General features: G+C 38.1%; 5 protein-coding genes across 8 annotated transcripts; 3 read left to right on the top strand and 2 right to left on the bottom strand.

The window, feature by feature from the left end:
- Positions 1–459: 459 nt before the first annotated feature.
- Positions 460–2,542, top strand: LOC140798287 (WUSCHEL-related homeobox 9-like). 2 transcript variants are annotated; one of them, XM_073152098.1, is made up of 5 exons: positions 460–702; positions 798–986; positions 1,251–1,406; positions 2,075–2,274; positions 2,392–2,542. In XM_073152098.1, exons 1-5 carry the CDS (start codon positions 570–572, stop codon positions 2,395–2,397), a joined length of 684 nt encoding a protein of 227 aa, XP_073008199.1. In that variant the 5' UTR covers positions 460–569; the 3' UTR covers positions 2,398–2,542. The 2 variants fall into 2 exon arrangements, with proteins under 2 accessions (XP_073008199.1, XP_073008197.1); XM_073152096.1 differs by having other exon boundaries at positions 473–702; positions 798–1,406.
- Positions 2,543–3,890: 1,348 nt separating this feature from the next.
- Positions 3,891–6,386, top strand: LOC140798142 (ras-related protein RABA1f). The gene is made up of 2 exons (XM_073151900.1): positions 3,891–4,347; positions 5,680–6,386. The coding sequence occupies exons 1-2, from the start codon at positions 4,130–4,132 to the stop codon at positions 6,110–6,112; spliced, it is 651 nt and encodes a 216-aa protein (XP_073008001.1). The 5' UTR covers positions 3,891–4,129; the 3' UTR covers positions 6,113–6,386.
- A 503-nt stretch (positions 6,387–6,889) lies between these two features.
- LOC140798109 (probable E3 ubiquitin-protein ligase ZFP1) lies at positions 6,890–11,736 on the bottom strand. Of its 3 annotated transcripts, XM_073151846.1 has the most exons (6): positions 11,532–11,710; positions 9,244–10,175; positions 8,702–8,961; positions 8,193–8,291; positions 7,875–8,042; positions 6,890–7,185 (listed from the first exon to the last, which is right to left on the bottom strand). In XM_073151846.1, the coding sequence occupies exons 2-6, from the start codon at positions 10,097–10,099 to the stop codon at positions 7,030–7,032; spliced, it is 1,539 nt and encodes a 512-aa protein (XP_073007947.1). In that variant the 5' UTR covers positions 10,100–10,175; positions 11,532–11,710; the 3' UTR covers positions 6,890–7,029. The 3 variants fall into 3 exon arrangements, with proteins under 3 accessions (XP_073007947.1, XP_073007949.1, XP_073007948.1); XM_073151848.1 differs by lacking the exon at positions 7,875–8,042 and having other exon boundaries at positions 11,532–11,736; XM_073151847.1 differs by lacking the exon at positions 11,532–11,710 and having other exon boundaries at positions 9,244–10,275.
- A 794-nt stretch (positions 11,737–12,530) lies between these two features.
- On the bottom strand, positions 12,531–18,154 carry LOC140798108 (uncharacterized). The gene is made up of 8 exons (XM_073151845.1): positions 17,882–18,154; positions 17,150–17,187; positions 16,477–16,548; positions 16,262–16,345; positions 15,228–15,262; positions 13,979–14,064; positions 13,293–13,358; positions 12,531–12,831 (listed from the first exon to the last, which is right to left on the bottom strand). The coding sequence occupies exons 1-8, from the start codon at positions 17,946–17,948 to the stop codon at positions 12,797–12,799; spliced, it is 483 nt and encodes a 160-aa protein (XP_073007946.1). The 5' UTR covers positions 17,949–18,154; the 3' UTR covers positions 12,531–12,796.
- Positions 18,155–18,261: 107 nt separating this feature from the next.
- On the top strand, positions 18,262–22,494 carry LOC140798107 (uncharacterized). The gene is made up of 4 exons (XM_073151843.1): positions 18,262–18,772; positions 19,474–19,583; positions 19,844–19,948; positions 21,199–22,494. Exons 1-4 carry the CDS (start codon positions 18,277–18,279, stop codon positions 22,084–22,086), a joined length of 1,599 nt encoding a protein of 532 aa, XP_073007944.1. The 5' UTR covers positions 18,262–18,276; the 3' UTR covers positions 22,087–22,494.
- Positions 22,495–23,715: the final 1,221 nt, after the last annotated feature.

Genomic DNA, 23,715 nt, shown 5'->3' with positions numbered 1-23,715 from the left:
TCATCTCGTTGAAATATCCAAGCAGTAGAAAAGGTGACAGACCAAAGGTAAACTAAGATAGCAACCTCTCTCTCTCTCTCTCTCTCTCTCTCTCTCTCTCTCTCTCTCTCTCTCTCTCTCTCTCTCTCAGTTGTGTACTAATTAAGTCCAGGCAGATGATCTTTTATTTTTTCGTGCCCTTCTTGCTTCTTATACGAGGGAATTCCAGTATACTTTAGTCGTGGGGATCAGTATATAGGATTTAATGCCACTGTAAGAGAGGTATGGGATAATACCACCCGTTGCTATTTTTCACCCCTGGAAGGTGTTTCGTGTTGTAGTTTATTGAGTTCTGCTTGCTTTCTCTGGGAGATGGTGAGGAACTGTTCCTTCCTACTATCTATAAGAAAGATGAAAAAAATATACATTTTATATTAATTGAGATAATAACGTTACATAAAGGGGTAGGTGAGGCTATTATAAGAGAGGGAGGATCCACTACCAGAAGCCATAAGAGTTCATCAGAGATTCAGAGTAACATATAGATCTCAACCCCCCCACTTCTACATCATCATCATCATAGAGTCATCATGGCATCATCCAACAGGCACTGGCCTAGCCTGTTCAAGTCCAAGCCATGCTATGCCCACCAGCAATGGCAGTATCATGACATCAACACATCCTCTCTCTTATCTGGTGGTTTTAAGAGCCCATACACCTCAGGTGTATATATATACATCTACATCTCTCATGGCATCATGACATGCTATTACACTATTGATAAGCTTAAGAAAACTGCATGTCTTATATTCTACCAGGATGTGAGGAGCGGAGCCCAGAGCCGAAGCCGAGGTGGAACCCGAAGCCGGAGCAAATCCAGATCCTAGAAGCCATCTTCAACTCCGGCATGGTGAATCCGTCCCGCGACGAGATCCGAAGGATCCGAGCTCAGCTCCAAGAATACGGCCACGTCGGCGATGCCAATGTGTTCTACTGGTTCCAAAACCGTAAGTCCCGCAGCAAGAACAAGCACCGCCACCTCCAATCCACCACCCGAGCTCAGAGCCGACCCACTGCCACGTCATCCTCATCATCCTCCCCCTCTTCCTCGTCCGATCGATCGTCGGGGGCCGATAAGCCCCCGGCGTCGAACTTACCTATGGATGTGATGACGATGACGTCACAGATGTGCTACGATGGCTCTGTGGATTATAGTAGTGAGAGTTTTTATTCACAGGGGTCAACAAATGGATATGGGTTCGCTTTGGCAGAGGTCATGGGGCAAGAGTGGTGCAAGAGTGGAGATCAGGATGAGATGAAAGCTAAGCAGATGGAGGTGCACCATGGATATGATGCTGTCGCTTGTGCAGCTACGATTGATCATGCTATTGCTTCAAGTGTTACTGGTCAGTTCAACGAGATACAAGGTATGTGACTTGGTATGATATATTTCTTCTTCTCTCCTCACCTATAGTTTGATGTTTGTTCTTTCTTGTCTATCTCATTAAAGCAAAGCAATGACTAAGTATATATAAGTATCGGAAACTGCAATATTTTGTTCAAGCTATGCGTAGATATTTAATTATTAAGTAGTTCCACTCATGAATACGCAAGTCCATAAACTCTTTATGATTAGCTGATAAAGTGATTCCTAGAGAAAGATTAATTAGGTACGTAATAGAGAAGTCAACATATTCTTTGACAAAAAAAAGCTAAAAATCCAAAAGAGTTTGAACTGCCTCAAATCTCGTGCTGTGTGGTCATGTCATGGAGATATATATCCATGCGTACATCGTTGAAAAGATTGAGAAGATGGTGGTCAAACTCTTCTGCTCTTCCATCACACGACAAAAGAGCTATTAGCTTTGGTCTTCGCATTAGGGCACTCTTCCCTAGATTGGCCGTGTGCATGGAATTAATACATTCGGGAGACTTTTTCTCTAAACTTGGGGATTTCCTCAAAGAGCAGCACGTAAACCCTTTCTCCATTCAAATTAAACGAACTTCGTCCGATATAAATAGTAACTCATGCTTTACTAAAGTACTCACTGATACTAATGGTGCTTTTGCTTAATTTATCTATTTGGAAATGTAGGTTTACTTAATAGTGGCAATATGGCTAGCTATACGGTGTTTATAAATGAGCTGGCATTTGATGTAGTCGCAAGGACACTCAATCTGAGGGAGGTGTTTGGGGAGGAAGCCATTCTCCTCCACTCCTCCGGCTACCCCGTTGTCACCGATGAGTTCGGCGTCACCATCCAGCCTCTGCAGCATGGTGCCTCTTACTATCTGGTATCTCTCTCTCTCTCTCTCTCTCTCTCTCTCTCTCTCTCTCTAGATCGCTATCTTTCTCTGTTTGGTTTCATTGTAGCTATGGGGCTAATATATTATTTTATTATTCTGATCCAGGTTTAGTGAAATCAAAAGAAGAATATGCAGCGAGAAGTGCAACTCTTCGCGTCATAGCTTTTAGTTTAAGATTTGAAGTCCTTCCACTGATTAGCGTGTTTAGTTTATGGAACTTTTTGTGGACAATGAATGCCTGTCAAGTCTAAGTCAATATATGGATGCCAACTTTAGCAAAGAAATATCATTGCGATCAATTTTAAATGTCAGAGATAAAAACCTTGACCTCCTCCTTTGCTTGCTCTTTTGGATTTGGATGGACTTTACGTGTAGCATTCCTCTCTGGAGTGTAAGAATAACGAGTAACTGGAGACGTACACAGACCAGGAGGAGTTTTTGACTGACAAACTCGTCAAAGGCGTATGTTTGTCGTCAAATTTTGTGGGTCATAACTATATATATATATATATATATATATTCTTATGAATTTGAGATTAACTACTATCTAGAACAAGATCATACTTTGTTAATTAGTATAACTTTCTTATACCAAGGAATCGAATAATGTTATGCTTCTATTCTAGCAAGGACATCTCATGCATGCATGGATGGCCAAACCCATATAGATTGCGTACGTACTCATGCATGCATAGCACTAACCCAAACCCCATCTCCATACATTAAGCTACGAAATCTCCAGGAGCTGAGCCTGGTCCACAACCATGCATAACGAATAACGCAACGTAAAGCAGTATAAATGTATAATATTTGATCAAACTCCAGTGTACGGTGGGAAAACAAGAAAGAACGTCAAATATAGACATAGAATATCCATTTATTAATTTTTATTTCAACCGGTATGTATTTTACTAGTTAATATATAAAAGCTTCTAGATATAAAAGTAATTTGAAATCCGACAAACGCGTACCATACTTAGCCATCAATCCTGTCCAATCCTGACACGACATGCCATATAAATAACTCGATCGAACAAGGGGTATAATTAATGTGCCTATGTATCTAACGTGAATCTTCGAACGCAGGAAAAATCGAATAAAAAAAGAAAAAAAGAACACAGGAATAGACAAAAGTATATTAAGTAGATCTTACCAGTTTCAAGAACATACATCACTTCGAGAGAATTATTTTGAAGGAGATTCGATCAATGTGATAGTGATTATAGTGTAACAGACGGGACAACCCTCTGAGCTAATATTCGTAGTATTATTTTTTAATATTCTCAACTGTTATATTTTTTTAATTTTTGTTATTCGTATTCATACCTACGGTGAATGTAATATATCAGAGAACTTTCTTCTTTTCCACCTGAGTTAATATATAGCTTATATCTCAGCTCTCTTTTTATTTATTTTTATTATTTATTTATTAATATATTATGAAATTTTGTATATAACACCCCCATATATTTTCACTGTACATGAGGAAAGGAAAATTAAAATTATTATTTTTATTACAAAAAACTTAACCTAGTATTCATTAGCTTAGCTTTTACAGCATAAAAAGTAGAGTTTATATTTCGTAAATACCCTCACAAATTTCTGGATCATAGGGTATCAATATGCAAATCGAATTTTCATAAGCTTTGCAAATCCGGCCCGCATTTTTTATCTTCCTCTTTGTCCGTCTAATCTACCGACGTTCTTCTAACCTCCTCTCTTTCTATCTCTAGATGACAAGGACCTTCGCAGCGACCACCACCTTCCCCTACCGAGGAGTAGAATAGATCATCGGATCTGATCGCCGGAGGAAGGCGGCGCGGAGGAGGGAGAGAAAGGTAGAATGGCGTATAGGGCGGAGGACGACTACGACTATCTCTTCAAGGTGGTGCTTATCGGCGACTCCGGCGTCGGCAAATCGAACCTCCTTTCCCGTTTCACGCGCAACGAGTTCAGCCTCGAGTCGAAATCCACTATCGGCGTCGAGTTCGCCACCCGGAGCATCCGCGTCGACGACAAGGTCGTCAAGGCCCAGATTTGGGACACCGCCGGCCAAGAAAGGTGTCCTTCCTCCACTTTCATTTCGTTTCTTTGGGCATGGTTTGGCTCGCATCTCCTTAGATCCAGATCGGATCGAAGAATCCTGATTCGTTGATCCGATCTTATGCCTTATATCTCGGGAGAGTTAGTGTCTTCCTCGTGCAGGACTATGCTGGATCCGGTTAGGGTTTCTCTCTCTAGATACCGGAAAAAGAATCAATTGAGCGTGGAATTGTTCGTCTATGCCTTTGATCTGAATTCTTCCGTAAAGAATTCGATGCTTTCTTGAATTATAGAAGAATAGCCTCTTGTAATTTATGGAACCCTAAATCTTGGATGGTATGATACGCAAATAGCTATCCTAGTATTTCGTGACCAATCTTTAAGAGTTCAAGAGTTGTTTAGCCAGCTTGAGCATTTGATTAATCATTTGAATTTGTTTTTGCCTGTTGTATAATTGTAGATACATGTAATCATGATTGTATGAAGATATTATATCTGTTCTACATCGAATTTATTTGTTGTCTTTTTGCCCTTTAAATGTCATGTGCAAGCATTTTTAAGAAGGAAAACTATTACTTGCACCGAACCCTTAATGTCTGGCAAGTAGGTCATTTTCGCGGGCCCATTGATAAAATGTCCTCTTTCTATCTCTGTTTGTGTCCCTCTTTTAAGTTATTTTGATGTCTTTCCATTTTGCCCCCTTTCTTCTTCTTAATAATCAACCACTACAGGCAGTCTACAGGTGCTCTACATTAATTTTTTTTTTTATGGTGCCTTTTCTTCTGAGTTTACTGTTGATTAAAATCTAAGAACTTTCATAATTTCCATCAACCTGTGTCGGTGACTTTAATTTGTATTGGCTGATAAGCTTATAGGTTATAGTCATAGTATTATGTTGTAAGACTTACGGTTCTACTTGTTCATAAATTCTTCCTGTGTGATCTACTGCATTCAATTTGTGATTTAGCTCTTACCTTTTGGCTGTTCTCATAACATTTTTTATGATTGTAATATCTGCTTATTTTTTTTAAAATATTGTGCTTAGGAAACAGGGCAGGGTTTTCAAATAATCATTGTTCATTTGGAGCTGTGTTTTCCACTTCTATTGAAGCATATGATGACATTTAAAAAAAAAATACTGCAGGGACTTTGAGATCTGTCCATTTCACTGTGCTTTTGTTGGAATAATTGCCTTTATCACTTATTTAATTTGTCCTTTATCTTGAGTGCAAATCTCTTCATGCTCTTGCAACTTTCTGCCTTCATTCTAAATTGACAAAGAATTGTTAAACTAATATTTAATCGACAACTTTGTATGAACCTTGTTTTCTCTTGTTCTTGCTTCAATAGATACAGAGCAATCACAAGTGCATATTATAGAGGAGCTCTTGGTGCACTTATCGTTTATGATGTTACTCGTCATGTCACATTTGAGAATGTGGAAAGATGGTTGAAGGAGCTTAGGGATCATACGGATTCCAGCGTAGTGATCATGCTTGTGGGGAATAAAGCAGACTTGCGCCACCTCAGGGCTGTATCTACTGAGGATGCAACATCTTTTGCTGAGAGAGAAAATACCTTTTTCATGGAAACATCTGCTTTGGAATCAATGAATGTGGAGAATGCCTTTACTGAAGTGCTCACGCAGATCTATCATGTATCAAGTAAGAAGACACTCGATGCTGGTGATGATCCAGCAGCAGTGCCAAGGGGGCAGACCATTAATGTCGGCAACAAGGACGATGTATCAGCGATGAAGAAAGTTGGTTGCTGCTCAAATTAGCTCAAAAATAAGCCTTTTGATTGCATAATCTGGTAGAAATATGAATGTTACTATGCATTCTAACAGTGTTCCTTTATTGTGGATTCGTTGGCATCACACTGTAACGAATACAATTCATTCTTGCCAAATTTAGTCAGCGGCAGACCCAGCTTGAGGTGGCTAAAGATTAGGGTCTTGGAATTATTGTTGTTTCTGTTGAATGTAGTAGTTATTTTCCTTTTTTTAACGTTGTACCGCAACACTTCAGAGATTTGTTAAACGCTTGCTTTCGCAATCTCTATTTTGGTGCTTATATGCTTGGAAATGGAAAAGCTGTTGAACAGTGTTGAAATCTCACTGAGTTACCCTGCAGAAAGTCTTGTAAGTTGCTGTCTTATTTCATTTGTTAGTTGCTTCAAATCAAACCTGACTATAGTAAAGGGAGTGCGAGGTGAGAAAAAGTGAGACTAACTCAAGCGAGTATTAGCATTGTTGTGATCCCAATTAAAAGGTGTGTTTTACTATAAGGGGCCGCAGTATATTTTTCCATTGTCAGAATTCTCGAATTACCAACTGTCAGCACAACTTAGATATTTCTACTTTACTCTCACAAAAAGAAAAATCTTTCACCTCTCGTTATACTTATGGACGAGCTGTGATATTTTTAAACAGCTTGCTTGTATCATTCTACATGAGTAGGAACTGAATCTTTGGGCTTTTGTTATAAAAAAAAGAAAAAAAAACACTTACTGAAGAGCTGCAGTATAACCAAACATGGGCTGCAGCAAGCTGTAAAAGTTATCACAATGCATCATCAGAAGTATTCTACATTAACAAAATAATTTCGTCTGTAATCTATACATAGGAAAGAAGCAGATCAGCATTTCTATTTACAAAATTAACCTAAATGTTTTTCAGTAAAGACAGCTATTAATTACTCAGCCCCGTCGCACAGATCTTCTCTCTGTACAAAAAGCCAATGTTTTGCAGATTGGGCATGAGTTCTTAACCATCAACCACTGCATTATACAGGGTGCGTGGTACTCATGACCACAATTTAGGGTTCCTAAACTTTCTTTCTCCTTGTACTCCTCCTGCAAGAACCATACAATATCATTAGTCAAATGTCAGTAGAATCACCCACCAAGACAGAAACTAAGAAATTATGTAGATCTGAGCAATTCACTGTCATCCATGAAAGAAATAAGTTTATCTTTGGATACTTGGTAACTACAAGTAGCAAAATCATTTGTTGCAGACATTCAATAAACTCTCAGAATGGTCAGCACCATGTATACCATGCATAGTAGCATTTAAGTCTCCTAGCAGCTTTAAGTTTTTCATGCACAAATACTTGAAAGAGCAATAACATAAGTTGGAGTTCTTTCGAAGGATAAATTACTAAGCTTCTTATAAGCATGTGAATTTGCTTGTAGAAAAAGCACACAACTACATGGATCATATTCCACTTTGATCTTTGACTTACATTTGGAGTACTAGTAAATAGTTTCTGATGCTTCCTATAGTTTCTACTTTCTAGAACTACATTTGGAGGAACCTAGGATAAATGTCCCGTGGATTCACAAGCTTGAATTTCTGACCAGCGACAGCCGAGGTTTTCCTTGGATATCCCGACAACGTTCAGGTAGCTTTTGCTAGTATGACACAAGTTATCTTCAATTCACCTATTTTTTAAGTTTATTCCAAATTAAGAAACCATCTAATGCATACCCGTAGTGTGTTTTTGTATGCACAGGAAAATATGGCATTGAAATAAAAGGACCTGGCATATAATGCAAGTTTCATTCTCTGGAGCAGATTTAGATAGCTGGCCTAAAAGTGATGATGTTGCTCTCGGTAAATATAAGCTAGTGTTTAGTTCCTCAAATATAAATTCTTCTGATAGGCCAGTGTTGACATCTCCAATTTGCTCTTCCAAGGCTAGAAGCTCCTGTAATTCACATTAAAGGGCTCCATTAGATGGACTAATCTATGTCTGCATATCCTGAACAATGATCTAAAAGAGCATGTGGTTACACGAAAGTATACTAATACTGCAAGAAGCAAACTGAACGCCCCATAGGTCATAAATTCCACTTACCTCGTAAGTCATGCTGTCTACATCTAGTCGCATGTCTCTGTGCTCATCAAAGTCATTCTCCACTTCATCTAATCTTGGGAGCTCCACAAAAGAAGCATGCTACATAGGCAAAAGAAAAAGAAACAGTTTTTTCACTTATCTTTAACAGAAAATAGTTAAATAAATTGTGTGTGTGGTACAAAACTTCTGAAAACTCTGTAGCCATGCCTCAAGAATTGCAATAACTCATTCCAAAGTGGAGTGAGATAAAGTAAACCCACTTATATCTACCCCAGGATGTGTCTTTGGGATCTGAAAATGCATTCAATGGCTAGAGGTGTAAAAACTTAAAATCTTTTTCTCAAGTTATAGCATAACGTTTGTAGTCTACAGAGTAGACAAAATGAAAACTGGCAGGTAATTGTTGCATGCATATAACCTTGTGAAAAAGAGGAAGTAGAAAAAAGAATGAGGAGACTCACTTCTGATGGTGAAAAACTCACTCTGCCATTGCTAATTCCTAGATTTACCTGGATTGGGTGTCGAGGAGGCCTATAAATGTGATCAACACCCGGTAGGAATAATGGAAGTCTGGAACCTAAGTGCAGATCACTACTAGAAGGATTTAGACTGCCATGGAACAGGTTGCAGAATGGATGTTGGTAATGAGCTAGCATTTGACTATGCTGAAGATACGAAAAAGATCCATGATTCAAGTTGGATGTGCTATTCTGATATCCCTGCAGATCAGGATTTTCCATCTCTATGGCTACTGAACTCGGGCATCCACCTAGTAAAGGAGAAGGAAAAAAAAAAAAAAATCTGATCAGAGTAACGAATAGTAGTTTATACTTCTGGGAGTCTCTAACTTAAAACAAGAGTATCTAACTTCTAAGGGTTCTTTTAAAACAGCTGGCATTGTTTCTATAAGCAGATAACTGGACTATAACATATGGACCGCCAATCCTCTCCATATCACAACATGAATTAAATGTATTATACTACAACACTGAAAGGTATCCAAATCAGGCATTTTGTAGGAAAATTCTAATTCGAAATATTTCATGCATACCCTGCAGATTAGTTTCACAATAGGTCCATTGTGATCCTCCATTAGTATAATTCCCAGTCTGTGCCATCCATGCATTGGTGGTAGGCTGAAAGGCCTGTCCCCTTGAACTTGCCAGAAAAAAAGAGTTAGTATGATGTGCAGATTCTGGTTGAAAGCTGACAGTACGAGATCTGTTCCTTGCATTTCTTGATGATCCTTCCACGTTTGGCAAAGTTTCACTTCCTTGGTGTTCTGGTAGATCAAAAGTTGTGGGATCTCGAAAAACAGCAGATTCATGTGAAGATCCCCACTGTCGCAGTCCAAAGTTTTGTGAGAGATGTGAGAAGGACGAACTTGAGGTTACGAATCTATCAGCAGAATTAGAGTTGCCTGGGACCACTTCTGCATTTTTCTGTTTATTGGACCCTCTGTCACTCTCACCAAAATTGTCATTTCCACCATCCCCATCTAAAGAAAATGCAAGGGCTTGGTGATCAATAGGCATTGGCATGAGATTAACGCATGCAGAAGTCCAAGGTACAGGAAAGAATCTGCTGGAAGATGAGGGTGATAGGAGGGGGTTATGGAAGTTAGCCTGCAAAGCAGGACCCAAATCAAGAGTTGTGATTTGGTGGCAATTTTGAACATAATTATAGTGATTCCAATGAGATCTACTTCTAGTATGGCAATCTGGATAGTAGCATTGTTCAACATCTGCATCATTCACTGAAGCTGTCGCAGCATGTTGCACACTTTGGTTAGGAAAATTGCAAATGCTGCCTCGGAAACTATGACATTCTGGATGAAGTTGATTAGAACCTTGATCTGATTCAAGATCAATGATCTGATGACCATGAATCATGTTTCTATGTGCCATACTTGGAACTCCTCTTTTTGTGCCTCTTTAGAACATGAACTTTCTTGAACTTAGTATTGATATTTTATCATCATTTCTGCAGATAAGTCCCCCATCAGGTAAATTGGAAGACAATTATAAAAATCTACAGAAGACATAGGATATACTTGCAAAACCAGAATCTGCAGCATGCTCACACAGTATAGGATGCTTGCAGGTGTTTGGATAAACTATGGTAAGACCAGCTAAAAGAGCTAGCAATAACCAAAGAGAAAAGAGATATCATACCACCACCAAAAATCTTTACATCTACTTTGAAAACATTTTCCATATGTAAGGACACCAGCTCATACAAGCATTATTTTTATAATAAGCTTAATTCATCTAAGAAAGCTTATAGAATCTTGTTGCGTACACGAGCATGTGTGAGTGAGAAAGAGATCAGAAATTAAGACAACACTTGCATCTTCTAAGGCTACTAAAGAAAGATTCTGCATGAATTATAAGATGTTCATTTAAGGGCACCTCAGACAGAACTCATCTTAAAACACACGAGTTGCATAAGCGCATCATAATCATTTTATCATCATCAGCTAGTAGTGATATAAGTATGTATCGTTATGGAAGATAAATAATGATTAGGCTGAGAAGCATAAAGAAAGCACTAGCTATAAGCCTATGTATCCAAGTATGTCAATTCACCTCAAACATAACCTTGCGGAAGAGGCAATTAAAAAAAATCTATAATCACAAGACTATTTTTTCAAGGCTATGCTATAAGAAAACTTTTTTTGATGATAGAAGTAGTAGCGAATTGACCTCTTAGAACGCATAAAGAAAGTAAGACCTCGTCAAGTAAAGATTACAAAGAGAAAGAAAAACATTGCAAAAATCAAAATAGAATCCATGTGACAAACTGCATGCTTTCACCTAGCAAGCTTACTCTGAAAAGTTGATACTACCTCGTTTGCTTGCCTAGTTCCACCAAACCATCAATTAAATCAATCTCTTCCAAATCATTTCATGAAATAATTCCTTGGTTTCTCATTGCAAACTATAATGCTATATCTCAGTCCCACTACTTCTTTTCCTAATTCTTCTACTCCTAGGGACCAGCTAATTTTCGTGAACTCATATCAAGAAACAAGTCGACATAACTGGAGCGTCCTCCCATTTACCACAATAATCATTATAAAAAACAGCACAAAATTTCCATGCCTATCTTTAAAAGAAACTACTAAAAGCGAAACCTCGTACACTCGAGGCCATTAAAGCAAAACAACCTCCATCTCAACATCAATTCTTTCTAGACTTCCCAAAAAAACGAAATGTTTTCTATACAAGAAGACTCCCCACTTAATGCACATGGAAATAGACCCCTTTATCCTCAGAAAGCAAGTCATCATAATATTTTTACCACAAAAAGAAGAAGAAACAAAGGACAGAGCATTGCCTGGAAATTCCCTCAACTTGCACCGAAAAACTAACCCGGAGAAGAAGGAAAAAAAAAAAGGAACCGATTACATCTGGAAGAGCTCTGATCGCAGCGATTCCACCGAAAAGAGGAGATAAGAGAAGACAGGAGGTTGAGGAAAGGAGAGGGGAATTAAGGCAAGTTTGGGGATTATAGACGAGAATAAAGAGCAAACGTGTTTTTCTTATATTACCCCCCCCTCCATTATGGAAAGGAAGGAGGAGCTCCGACAGGTTTTTTAATAGGATCAACTCCCCACCCAATCACGCGCCGAAACGTAGCCTAGTTGCCACGTCATAGGGCGGCACGTGAGCGCGCGGGTTCACAATTGGGCCCGCCCACTTAGGTTTGTTTAGCCGCGATGCATGGTTCCTTAGATCGACCATTTGTTTTAGCGGACAGGGCCACATGTCTTTCACGTGCATGTAGACGTGACACGCGTACGTGGCATTCAGGAACGAAGTGCCACGTAAGCTCACTGGCCTTGGATCCAGTTAATCGACTCTTAATCTTTCTTTTTTTTTAGCGTGTCTAATTCTGTTTTGATAAACGAAAGGAGGAGGAAGGTGAGAACCCAAAAAATCAAAGAAAGAGAGATGACGAGGACAGGTATAGACTATCGTGTCGTCTGATCCTTTTCAATGGCCAAGTTGGTGTCCTTGTTTACGACTTAAAGTCTGTTTCCTGTTGGGAAAATGAGCTATGGAGGAAGCAGAGGAATGAGTGGGACATTTCTAATTCAGTGACACTGAGCGTGGATTTAATGCTAACTGTCCGTTAGAAAGGCAAAAGATTTGAGTGAATACACAAGATTGTCATCTATTATATCACACACAACTTCAGACGACGACTACCTTTTAAAGAAAGATACTAATATTTCCAACAAGGTGGCATCGGCTTGACGACGAAGAAAGAAACAAAGTACAGTTCTGTTATCATCTAATTTAAAGTAAACTACTGTTGCACTAATAACAGTACTTTTAAGTTTGAACTGTTAATATTATGATAATATATAAGTCATAACCTCAGCGACTAGATAATGGAATAATAACAAACCACCTGACTAGGAAAATGTTTCAGATTTATTACTACCACTACCACCCTGTAATCAACTGGAATAGAATAGATGGTAGCACAAAGACTATAATGAAGTACTAGAAGGATAAACAAATACTCTGATACATGACGGATGGATATAGCTCATGCGTCTGCTAATGCTGACAAAATGCCTAATCTTCGGTCATTCACTTGCGGGCTTCGACCTTCTTCTGTTCTTTGGCTGGCAAAATAAGACAATGGATGTTATTAAATGGTCTATTGCAGTCATAACAGGGAATGGCACAATAAGATATGCATTGTGGGGAAAACATTGCTGCAAGAGATGAAAGAGAAATGAAACTACAATTACTGTATTAGAAATTTTGATGAACACTGGATGGAAGAATAATCTGTTAAGATCCTGATGGGTAAGGTCGCTTGGATCTGAAGGAGTACCAGATATAAAACTTATGGCATATTATGGAAGCATAGTAAAATGCTGGAATAGAAGAAAAAAAATTCTCCCTGAAAGTGAATTGTTGAAGATTCTAGCCACTCCCAAATTGATGGGAGTTATGCCAATGGTGATGGTTATAGTTGTAGAGATGCCTAAAGCTAGCATGGCTTCCCGTATCTCTCTTATTGACAATTAATAGCAATTTCAGAATGCTCACAGCTATACAAGTTTAAATGAGAAAATACCAGTTTTTTCTTCTTCTCTTTTCTTCGCAGCCTCAGCCCTTTGTTGCCGTATTAAAGCAAGACGCTCTGCAAATGAAACAAAAGCATATAATATTTGCACTATGCATGCCCATGCACCCAAAAGAAAAGAAAAGACATGTATAATGAGAGAGATCCAGCCACATGTTCAGATATATTGTGTTAAATGAAAACTCATTTTACCAATGTGGAGAACCACAATGTATAAAAATATCAACAGGAATTCGGTGGGACCCATTGCTAAAGGACACATTAGTAGATGTCTACATCGTACAAGGAGTGATCACGAGGTTCCAATTTCATGATAATAAAATATCAACGGAGAATGTACTTTTTATTCTGATGAGATCTGAGCGAAAAAGACTCCATACTGGCTTGGCATAAGATACTGTCCAAAATGAAAGGGAAATAGCAGAAAGAAAGCTGAGTTGGTTACAAACTTTATACCACGATGATGATGCAAAAGAAGACAAAAGAGAGCATAATGGCCATATAGTAAAATCACCTGCAATACAAATTAGTCATTGATGCCATAATCCTAATAGAGCTTCAAGATAAGGTCCTCAAGTAAGACTCATCCATCCATTCAACTATCTACATGCTCTTCACCAATATAAGCACCGAAAACAGAACGCAAAAAAGTTGAAGATAGCTTTTCTATGTTTTACCTAAATCTTTTCTAGCTTGTTCTGTCTTCCCTTGCTCCTGTAGTTTCATGTATCGTTCATGAGCCTTTTGTTTCTCTATCTCCTCCCTACAAGGAAAACGTCATTAAATTTTGCTACTAATAGAAAGTCAAATTATGAACAAAGAAAAAGACAAGAAATCAACCATTCTCAACACTACAGAAACCCAAAATAATAAAAGGAACAATTACATCAAATCATATCTAGAAGCAAAAGAACCCCCTATACCAACTCAAATAAAAGTGCACTATTTATCGTCCATCTGAGCATAAACCCTAGAGGTTCTTGACGCCCTTGTCTGATGCATTAATATTTTAAAAAAATGCCTCTATTATTGATACACTCTTCCAAGGGAGGAGTCATCCAATGGCGGAGCCACGTTCATGGTAAAGGGGGACACAATGTCACACACACCGAGGAACAATGGCAACTTTACAAAATGGCAAAACACGTGGAATATTTTGAATAGGTTTCCTATTAATTAAAAGTATTAGAATTTCTTTAGTCTACCTTTTTTGTGATTAGTTTTCTAATAAATTATAAGACATGCACAAGAAGCATAACAATAGGATATAATCTAATCTACTCCCTTCCTCACATTCAATACTTTATCTCACCGACTTTGCTACATTGCAATTAAGAAGAAAATGACATGCAAACTGATTAATCTCATTTCTCATGTGTAAGTGCTCTCTCTCATATTAATTCATCATCCTCTTTATTATATATTGTTATTGCAATAGTAATTACTTAGAATATCATTACTTTATGTTTTCTTAAATTTTATTAATTGTTTATGAAAAACATTGCTTGTATTGAGGTGTGTATTTTTTGGCATTTTGCTTATTTTGATATAACTCCATAAGATGTAGCAATCTGAATTTAAAATTTACTTCAAATGATAATAGTGTCATCCAACGATTTCAAAATATGAAACCTCGTCGTGAACAATTATGAATCATTATTAATAATTAATTTTCCTTAAAGTTTGCATGTTCTTTCTATGTTTTTTTCCTTGCTCTGCGACTGCACTGATATATTAATGTTCTAACTATAAATTCATAATTAGCATGTGTTTGTACTGTGCATGCATTTAGTTGCAACAAAACTTAATTTAAGTTGTAAATAGCACAAAGGAGCATTACGAATGAACAAAAGGCAAAAAAAAGGCAGAAATACATCAATTGGTCAGCAAATGGCAATGTTTAAGAAAGTGGCCTGAAGAACACACCTTTCACGCCTTGAGAGTTCAGTCGTTCTGTTCGGCTGCATTGAGATAAAAAAATATAAGTGATAAATCAGATATACATACATGATTGATTGACTGGTGGCAGATTATGCTGATCATATTTGTTGGGACAAGCAAGAAGTGAACAAATAAGAAAGCAGAATTCATCAATTAGAAGAGTCAATTAGACATCCATAAAAAATGCCAAAATTCAAGTAGCAATAAGTATGTCCATTGTCTACAGACTTAACTACTTAAGTGATTGTCAAATTGTTAGGTACAACATGTACACTACTTTAAAGGACCAAGGTAACAGGCTTAGTTACTAACTTCCACAAATAACAGTATTCTTCCTCTTCCATATAGTTAAAATATATCTCATCATAACAATACGAGCAATATTTCCACATCATCTATGTGAAATTTCCTTGACTTCATCATAGTCAATCATGCACATAGTGAGAAAACTAACAGATGCACAAGCAAGTCAGGTACTAAAAGCAAAAGAATGAGTCAATAGTAACAATGATCAATTGATTCAAGAAGCTCAATGATGAAGATTGATTATTAGACTAGCTCAAGTGTACAAAATAAGCATACATTTTGACATCCAGTATTAGCAAGCGCCCTAGGTTGATCATGAGTTTCCCTTTCAAGCTATTGTTCTATATAGTTTGCCCGATCTATACTTTTTAAGTGCTGCTGCAGATTACAAAAATGCACATGATTTCTATTGCATTTAACAGTTAAAGGTCTGAAATGAGATATGCTTAAATCATGATGTACTTACAGCCTTACAGGTTCATATGCAGAAGCAGTAAAGTTGATTTTGGAGTAAATATAAATCATTTGCAGGATGTTAAACATATAAATAGTGCAGCTAACAATTTCCAACCAGTATGTGATAGCACAAAAGAACTGGACAATGATGTCCACTGATATCCAATATTCAAGCAATGCAGAGTAGAGCGGTAAAGCTCCAGTTCTCAGTGAATATGCATTGCATATAATATAGAAAACATATATATGCAACTTACATCAGCTTCTCTAGCTTTCAATGACTTCAGTTTTACCAAGTTTGGATTTTCTGTCTCAATAACTCCCTGGGTACCTTTTCTTTTCTGCCAAAGTTATCATTAAAATAACTCAATGTGTATTTAGATGAAATATCTAAACAAAATCATGAAAAATAAAATAAATGAGGTACTGCAGCAGCAGCAAACATGAGATTAAGATTTAAGAACAGTTGTACCTCAGTATCTTCATCAGAACCGTCTTCAGATTCCTCTTCAGATTCTGGCCTTTCTTCCTCTTCAACTTCCTCCTGCTTGATCACAAGAAGAATTTCTTGTCGTAAGTGTAGAACACAAGAATCTTATTAGCAAGGATACAGACACTTGCAGAATCTGACCAAAAGAAGCCAAGTTCCACAAACTGCATAGGTTTTACATGAAACTCATATAGTGCATACTCAAATACGAAAGGCACAATACCAATCATTAATATCATAAATAAAAAGAAGCAAATGCAAATAACTCTTATTTACTTACTCACCAAAAGGAACGGAAAAGGGGGAGTACAAGGTGTTGAGAAATAGTAAGTGCTTCAAAGTTCTGACTTACACAAATGTCATATAACTGAAAACTAGAAGTTCTCGACTGCACATCTGGCATCTTAAAGATGCAACAGTATCTTGGGAATTGGAAGATTTAATAAGAACACATGTTAAAATCCATAAAAAGGTCAGATATTTGAATAACTTTATTCATACTAGCAAAAGGCCAACATATATAAAGAGCACGTAATGCCGCATTCAAAAGGCAATGAACGAAACAACATAAGTAGCATGTGCTCTTCCATAGAAAATAATTTGAATATACAATAATTCCAGTAAATATATTTAAATAAAAAGAGCAAATTCTAACCCTTTTAAATGAGCGGGGACGAGCTGAAGTACCAGCAACTGCAATCAATTTAAAGAGAAGCAAAAATTAAAGGACTTCCACATCAATAAGAAAAGCACAACATCGAGAAAAGTAAACGATCCAACTACATTAAGAAAATATAGAAGAAGAAAGAAGAAACAAAAACTTGTAATACCACCAAAAGTAGGTAGTATCTAACTGACCACAGTAATCCAAGCATTTCATATCAATCACATTCTGTGCAAAAAGATTTACCTATATGCTAATGGCTTAAAAACATAACTGCTAAATCTACTGCCAACAATTTCACCACATTAAGGTACCTCTGCCTCTTTGGCTTATTTCTTACTAAATAACCCTTATCCATCTTCGCATTACTACCATGAGGATAGGAACTTTTAATAAAAGGGGCATGCCCCACTAGCACGAGCCTAACTGCAAGCCCGCATTGGTATCTAACTAACTAAGCCCTACCAACTAGGACACAGCTCTATCGCAGCCCCATTCTTGCTTGCTTGATGTATCATAGGCCATGAAGTAAGAACCAATCTCAAGAGACCTAACATAGCTAGGAGTAAGATCTTTACAAGATCCGGGCTATCGCCATTGACTAAAGATTCAAGACATGCCATCTATTGACAACCAAATCTGAAACAAATTTTCCGGAACATGGAAATCTAAGATCTCAAACATAAATGAAATGGGAAAAATATAAGGAGATCCAAGCGTTACCCATCTCCTCGGGAGTGGAGAAATTCCTGCGGCCCGTGGGCTTCCCCTTGAACTTCCCCCTTCCCATGATCGAACACCGAAGACGAGAGAGGAGAAAGAGGAGGAGCAACGATCGATGGAGTTCTCGGAATCCGGAACCCTACAGCTCTGCCACAGGCCGCTCCTCTCCTCTTCTTTATCTGTCGTCGAAGGGGGTGTTTCGACTGGAACCACGATTGTTTCTTTCGCGGGTGAGAATACCGCGTTCGCACAGATTGTCAAGAGTCGTGTTTCGACTTGATCACGTAATAGCCGTTGAGTTCTTGATCGATGGGTCTGATCTTTTCGGATTTGGGTCTCTTGGTGCATTTACCCGATCCATGATGACAATACAATGTTGGACCTTAACCAAGTAGATGTCTTTGGAGCCCATTATAAGATGGGCTTGTCTATTCTTCAACAAGTCGACACCTATTCCGTTCTTCTCCCCAAGGATCAAACGCTTGTCGCGGCGAAGAAAGAAGAGCAAAAAGCAAACCGCAAGAGAACAAGAAAACGACGACATAGCGGTCTCCATGGATCCGAAATCCACCGCCAAGTCAAAAAGGATCCAATCCCAGAAAGGTCGCAGGAACCATCCTACGCCCTCTGCTGTCGCCCAGAAGAAGAAGGCGTCCCAAGCCACAGGGGAGGAGAAGCCCCGACGGGCCCACGAACTCCCCTCGAACTGGGATCGATACGACGATGAGGCTGGTGGCGATGGAGACGAGAACCCAGTTGAAGATAAGGCATTTGACGTATTGCCCAAGAGTAAAGGTGCGGACTTTGGATGGTTGATCGAGCAGGCTCGGGCACAGCCAAAGGAGAGTGGCGCGCTTGACTCTCAGTTCTCGTTTGATGAGATTCCATTAGGTAGTCACTTTGCCCCGTCTCACCTTGTATAGGCGGTTCTGTGGAGAAGTAATAAGAGCAAATTGAATTGCGCGTAATTAGTGCCGATGATTACTTTGAACTGGTTTACATGGGTTCCTTCGCAAATTGGTCCTTAAACGGTGCCCTACTTTTAGATTTAATATAGGTTATTCGAAAGTTATCTCCTTTTATGAACTTTAGATAGGATTATGGGATTTGGGACTTAGTCATCGTAGCTATACGAACCGCACATTTCTTAATTTTTCTAAAAAATATGCTTATATAAGTTCGATTTGAAATTTTGTCTTTGTAGTTATATAAATTCCTCTTTTTAATCTTCTAATACATACATCTATTTAAGTTCTACTAGAGGTACTTGATGAAAATTATGGAGTTCTGGTCGAAACTGCTAGATTGTGGCCAGAATTGCATGTAATTTCTGGAGCATAGGTAGTTTAGGATCTTATGTTTGGGAAAAATTGATGCACAAGCTGCAGGATATCAATTTTAGGAAATCTTCAGACCTCGCAATCTCTGTGAACCACTATAATGATTTAACATTTTCTCGCATTTCATTACATTCTTAGTGAGTTTCCGGCAATTTTGCCAATGTTAAAGTGCTGTTCTTTTGTTCACTACAGTTTGTGTTAACCAAATTTATTCACAATTCTGAGGTGGATCTTGACTTTCAGTCTCTCTAGATTTTATGCAGGGAGCGAGCTCTATGCTTTCTATCAGGGGAGAAGGGCTTCTATCTTGGTGCCGAGATGACAATTTCATCGTGGATGATGATCCCTCATCAAATTATGAGGTAGTGATATTTTGACTTTCCAGGATTTATTATTTTTTTTCATACACAACCATCTACTGAAAGCTATCAGAATTTTTATGTATTGTTTTTTTTTTCAAATATGTCCCATTTATGTTGTCTTGGTCAATTACTTCCCACTTTTATTCCCCTAAGGTTTTTTGTGATTATTACATATTGAAAAGAGCTTTCCAAAACCCACACAAGTAGGTTGCAGTTATTGTTTGTATTGCTCTTTATCTTGATACTTCTTGATTTATCAGGCTCCTTTTCTCTCAATGGATTTGCATGCTCTTGCTGAACAACTTTCAAAACTTAAGCTCTCACAAAGGCTTTTTATTGAAGCAGATTTATTAACTGAAGATCTGGTAAGCATACTTCTTGGTTGGCTGGTTATGATTTTATTTTTATTAGACTTCTTTTAAGCATTCATTTTTCAAATGTGCAACTTCTTAATTGGTTGTCCCAACAATGAAAGTTCTAACTGCAAAACCCGAAAATAGTTAGTTACCTTATGACTCTTGTAAATGTTTCTTACTCCTATTGTTGAATGCCAACCAGATTTACTGGTAGGTACTTATATTTATCAATGACTATTAATGAGAGTTCAGATGATGAGCATTTCTCATGATTACCCTTTTTATGTAGCATAAATTATTTCTCTCGTAACCCTAAAAAGGTGAAAAAAATTTATGCCTTTTCTCCTGAAGCATCTGTCAACACAATTTTGTTTGGCTGTAAAGATTTGTAAGATCAGGTGCAGTGCTAATTTACTTGAAATACTTCTAAAAAGTTGAGGTAACTTAGATTGAGAAGTACCTACCCATGTGATTCTTTCTGTTTCCTTCTTTGTTAGACTAATCAATGAAGACAAATGTTGGAACTTCTAGTCTCCCTTTTTACTCTTATTTTAAATTCTGGTCTTTCACTATCCTGACTACCTTAGGTTCACTTTGCATACTAAAATTTAAACTCTGTTTTCGTTCCATTCATGTTATAAAAGTGAAATATTCCAGTTGATCTTATTAATGTGGGTCTTCTTGTACTTTCAATTTGGATATTTATTGATACTGCTAAACTAATAAGGTCCATTTTTCAAAATGTAAAAGTGTCACTTTCCAGCCCGCATGCTTACAATGAGTTATCAAGGCACAACTCTATGTATAAAAGACTGGGAGGATTGAGCCCTTCAAGTACTGATATGAACTTGACATATGATTTGTATTACGATATGAACTTGACATCAGATTGTCAGCCCTTCAAGTACTGATATTGATTTCTTAACTCAAGTGAAAAATCATATAATTATAAGGTTTCGCATGAGACTAGGACGGGTTAGCTGGCAGGTTGCTATATCTACCTTATTGATTGCAATTTCGGATGATTGAACTTGGCATACCTCCAAAGATACCCATTGGGGCTGTTTACCCTTGGAGAAGACCTCAAAAGTCACCATTAAGGAAAACAATATCCTCAATTTTCTTACATCGGATAGTCAAACCATTTTCTTTTTCTTCTTTTGATATCTATGAAAATAAATGTGGGAATTATGTTTCTTCAGTAGTTTCTTTTCAAGTATCTTTATTTGTTGTATGATCCCCTTTGTTTGATTCTGCAGTCTGCAGATGGGTCAAAGGACAACCGCGAATCTGAGCAATCGGACATGTTTATATCAAATGACACTAAGCATGGTTATGCTGAACCTGCATTTCTCAATAATGTGAAATCAGAAAAGAATGTAATTAGCCAGAGTTATTCTAGCCATTTTTACACTGACCTTCGAACTATACGAGGTTCATTAGTGGAGAAAATTCTACCGCCAGCTTCTACATCACTATCCGCTAAGCCAGATTCTGACAAGGACTTACAACTGCTACTGCAATCTGATACCAAAGAAGCTAAAATTTTGATGTCACCACCCATTGTAGATATAATTCCAGACTCGGAACAGAGCAAAACCTCCAGGTTTGAGGCAGACAAAGCAGAAGCAGAGCTTGACATGCTTCTCAATTCATTTGGGGATACTAGTCTTTCTAGTTCCCTTGCAGATGGATCAATAGAGAATATTTCAAGTTCCCAGAATATAAGATCCGGTTCATTGAGTGATAAAGTCCCCTACTCTATTACGCAAAAAGTTAGCTCCCCAGGAATTTTTGCAGTGACTTCCCTCGACGACGATCTTGATGACCTGTTTGCAGCAACTTCGCTGTCTCCTCAAGAACAGAAGGATTCAGCATGTGCACCAAAGACAGGAGCACTGCCTGCCATAAGTCTCCCTTCTCATTCATCTTTGGGTTCAGATATCATCAGTGACTCTGGATCCATGAGACAGATTGGTTGCATGGTACCTCCGGGTGATTCAATAGATGACTTACTTGCAGAATCATCTGGATACGTTGAAGTCCAGAAGCTCACATTGTTGTCAAGTGAGCAGGACCAAAAGTCTCCGCATGCTCCGTGCTCAAACCCTGTAAGTGACTTTGATTCATGGTTTGATACACTTTAGAACACAAGAATTGGTCATATTTTGCAAAGGCATACTCAAGCTGTTACTTCAAAGAGCAGAAAGTTGGACTGCTAATGAATCCTGTCTGGAGAAAATGAACTTTAAAATAGGAGGCAGAGCCTTGGAAGTTGGAATTGATCTGCTGGAGTCCGCGCGTAATTGATGATCGTTCTCAGCAACATCTGCCTTCATGCCAATGGATTTGGTGATTACTGAGTCAATCATTAGAAACTCCGCATGACTTTCTTTGGTGCTGTTCATAAAATCCAGTCTTCATATTGAATTGAGAGTCTGGTCCAAAAATCTTCATGAACTTGTTAGATAAATTATTTGAGCCAGCCTTGGGCAATTACTGGAAAGTGAACGCAAATTGTCTTTCGTTTGAAAAAGGAGACCAATTCTTACGTATACGCTTTGGCGAATGCACATCTATTTGTCTATTTATCTTCGCAGCCTGCAGCATGAGAAAAACTGTCATGATGTCAACGTAGTTGTTAGTTCTGACTTCTTAACATAACAACCTTTTCGATTATTTATTCGCAGGTTTGGTTGATTTCCACAAAGTTGGTAGTTGCCTTACTATATAATCTTCTCTCTTCTTCGTGGACGGCAACTAAAATCCAATTCTTAGAACAGTGGTTCCATGAGCAAGTAGATTGAAACAGACACCACTTTGACAACTATGGGACTGGCACAAATAGGGAAGAATCGCCTTCCCGCCTTCAAGCCACTTGCCGTATCCTATTAGCTTTTGATGAGCAGAAGTCGATCACTTCCGAGTTCTGGAAGCCAACTAAGAAAGAAATAAGCTCCGCATGTCGGCATAACCAGATGCTAAAAATGGCAAATGCGTGTTCCTTTGATCAGCAAATAATCAAGCTTAAATAGACCCCCGATTACTTCATTATTTAGTCACACATTAGGACGCCACGTCGGTTATTGGTTATGAGTTCCATAAGTGGTTTGATAATGGGAATTTGCAAGGTGACGAATCGATTTTAGATCTTTTTAGACTGCGCCACTATGATGTCATGCTGCTAAAAGTGTAAGGACGTCAGCTCATCGATATTCTATTAAAAATTATATCCACCATTAAATATAAATATAATTATGTCATAATGCTTTATTCGATTCAAGCCATAAATTTTATAAATGAGGAGGTCCGGAGAATTCCATTTTGTATTTCTTGAAAAAATCATTAATTATATATATATATATATATATTTTTTTTTACAAGAGAAATTTTACAAATTTTAACCACGCATATAATTATATGACTACCACTAATTAACACCAGAAAAAAAATCCCTAAAATCACTCTCAACAACGAGTGTGCAATCAAAAACTTAGGAAAAAGGAAAAGGAAAAATAACTTGGGTGTACCCATTTGAGACAGCCGGCCAGGATTAGATCACACTGGTCAATTTTATTCGTCAGAGCCAGAGAGCACCGGCCTGCTTTAAGATTGGCACGAGCTCCCCCGAGATATGGACGGCCATGAGGCGATCCAAACCCCCCATTAACTTCCCCCCGATAAAAATCGCCGGCATCGTAAACTCTCCGGCCTTGTCGGCGCCGGCGACGAATTCCTCGGCGAGCTGGGCCTCGTCGTTGACCTCGAAGACGGTG

The sequence above is a fragment of the Typha latifolia genome, chromosome 11 (assembly GCF_019914945.1).
Source record: "Typha latifolia isolate L0001 chromosome 11, TyphaL0001v2, whole genome shotgun sequence".
NCBI classification, from domain to species: domain Eukaryota; kingdom Viridiplantae; phylum Streptophyta; class Magnoliopsida; order Poales; family Typhaceae; genus Typha; species Typha latifolia.
The sequence above is the reverse complement of the archived record's forward strand: the minus strand, read 5'-3'. Positions and strand labels throughout refer to the sequence as shown.

Excerpts from the sequence above, each read along its gene's own strand:
- LOC140798108 (XM_073151845.1), bottom strand. The coding sequence starts at position 17,948 with ATGGGAAGGGGGAAGTTCAAGGGGAAGCCCACGGGCCGCAGGAATTTC. Across the intron at positions 17,188-17,881 it reads CTCCACTCCCGAGGAGATGG|TTGCTGGTACTTCAGCTCGT; the intron begins GTAACGCTTGGA and ends AATTGATTGCAG. Across the intron at positions 15,263-16,261 it reads TGAAAGCTAGAGAAGCTGAT|CCGAACAGAACGACTGAACT; the intron begins GTAAGTTGCATA and ends ATCTCAATGCAG.
- LOC140798107 (XM_073151843.1), top strand. The coding sequence starts at position 18,277 with ATGTCTTTGGAGCCCATTATAAGATGGGCTTGTCTATTCTTCAACAAG. Across the intron at positions 18,773-19,473 it reads GTTTGATGAGATTCCATTAG|ATTTTATGCAGGGAGCGAGC; the intron begins GTAGTCACTTTG and ends CAGTCTCTCTAG. Across the intron at positions 19,584-19,843 it reads ATCCCTCATCAAATTATGAG|GCTCCTTTTCTCTCAATGGA; the intron begins GTAGTGATATTT and ends TTGATTTATCAG.
- LOC140798109 (XM_073151846.1), bottom strand. The coding sequence starts at position 10,099 with ATGGCACATAGAAACATGATTCATGGTCATCAGATCATTGATCTTGAA. Across the intron at positions 8,043-8,192 it reads TAGACAGCATGACTTACGAG|GAGCTTCTAGCCTTGGAAGA; the intron begins GTAAGTGGAATT and ends TGTGAATTACAG. Across the intron at positions 7,186-7,874 it reads AAACTTGCATTATATGCCAG|GAGGAGTACAAGGAGAAAGA; the intron begins GTCCTTTTATTT and ends TGGTTCTTGCAG.
- LOC140798142 (XM_073151900.1), top strand. The coding sequence starts at position 4,130 with ATGGCGTATAGGGCGGAGGACGACTACGACTATCTCTTCAAGGTGGTG. Across the intron at positions 4,348-5,679 it reads GACACCGCCGGCCAAGAAAG|ATACAGAGCAATCACAAGTG; the intron begins GTGTCCTTCCTC and ends TTGCTTCAATAG.
- LOC140798287 (XM_073152096.1), top strand. The coding sequence starts at position 570 with ATGGCATCATCCAACAGGCACTGGCCTAGCCTGTTCAAGTCCAAGCCA. Across the intron at positions 703-797 it reads TAAGAGCCCATACACCTCAG|GATGTGAGGAGCGGAGCCCA; the intron begins GTGTATATATAT and ends ATATTCTACCAG. Across the intron at positions 1,407-2,074 it reads TCAGTTCAACGAGATACAAG|GTTTACTTAATAGTGGCAAT; the intron begins GTATGTGACTTG and ends TTGGAAATGTAG.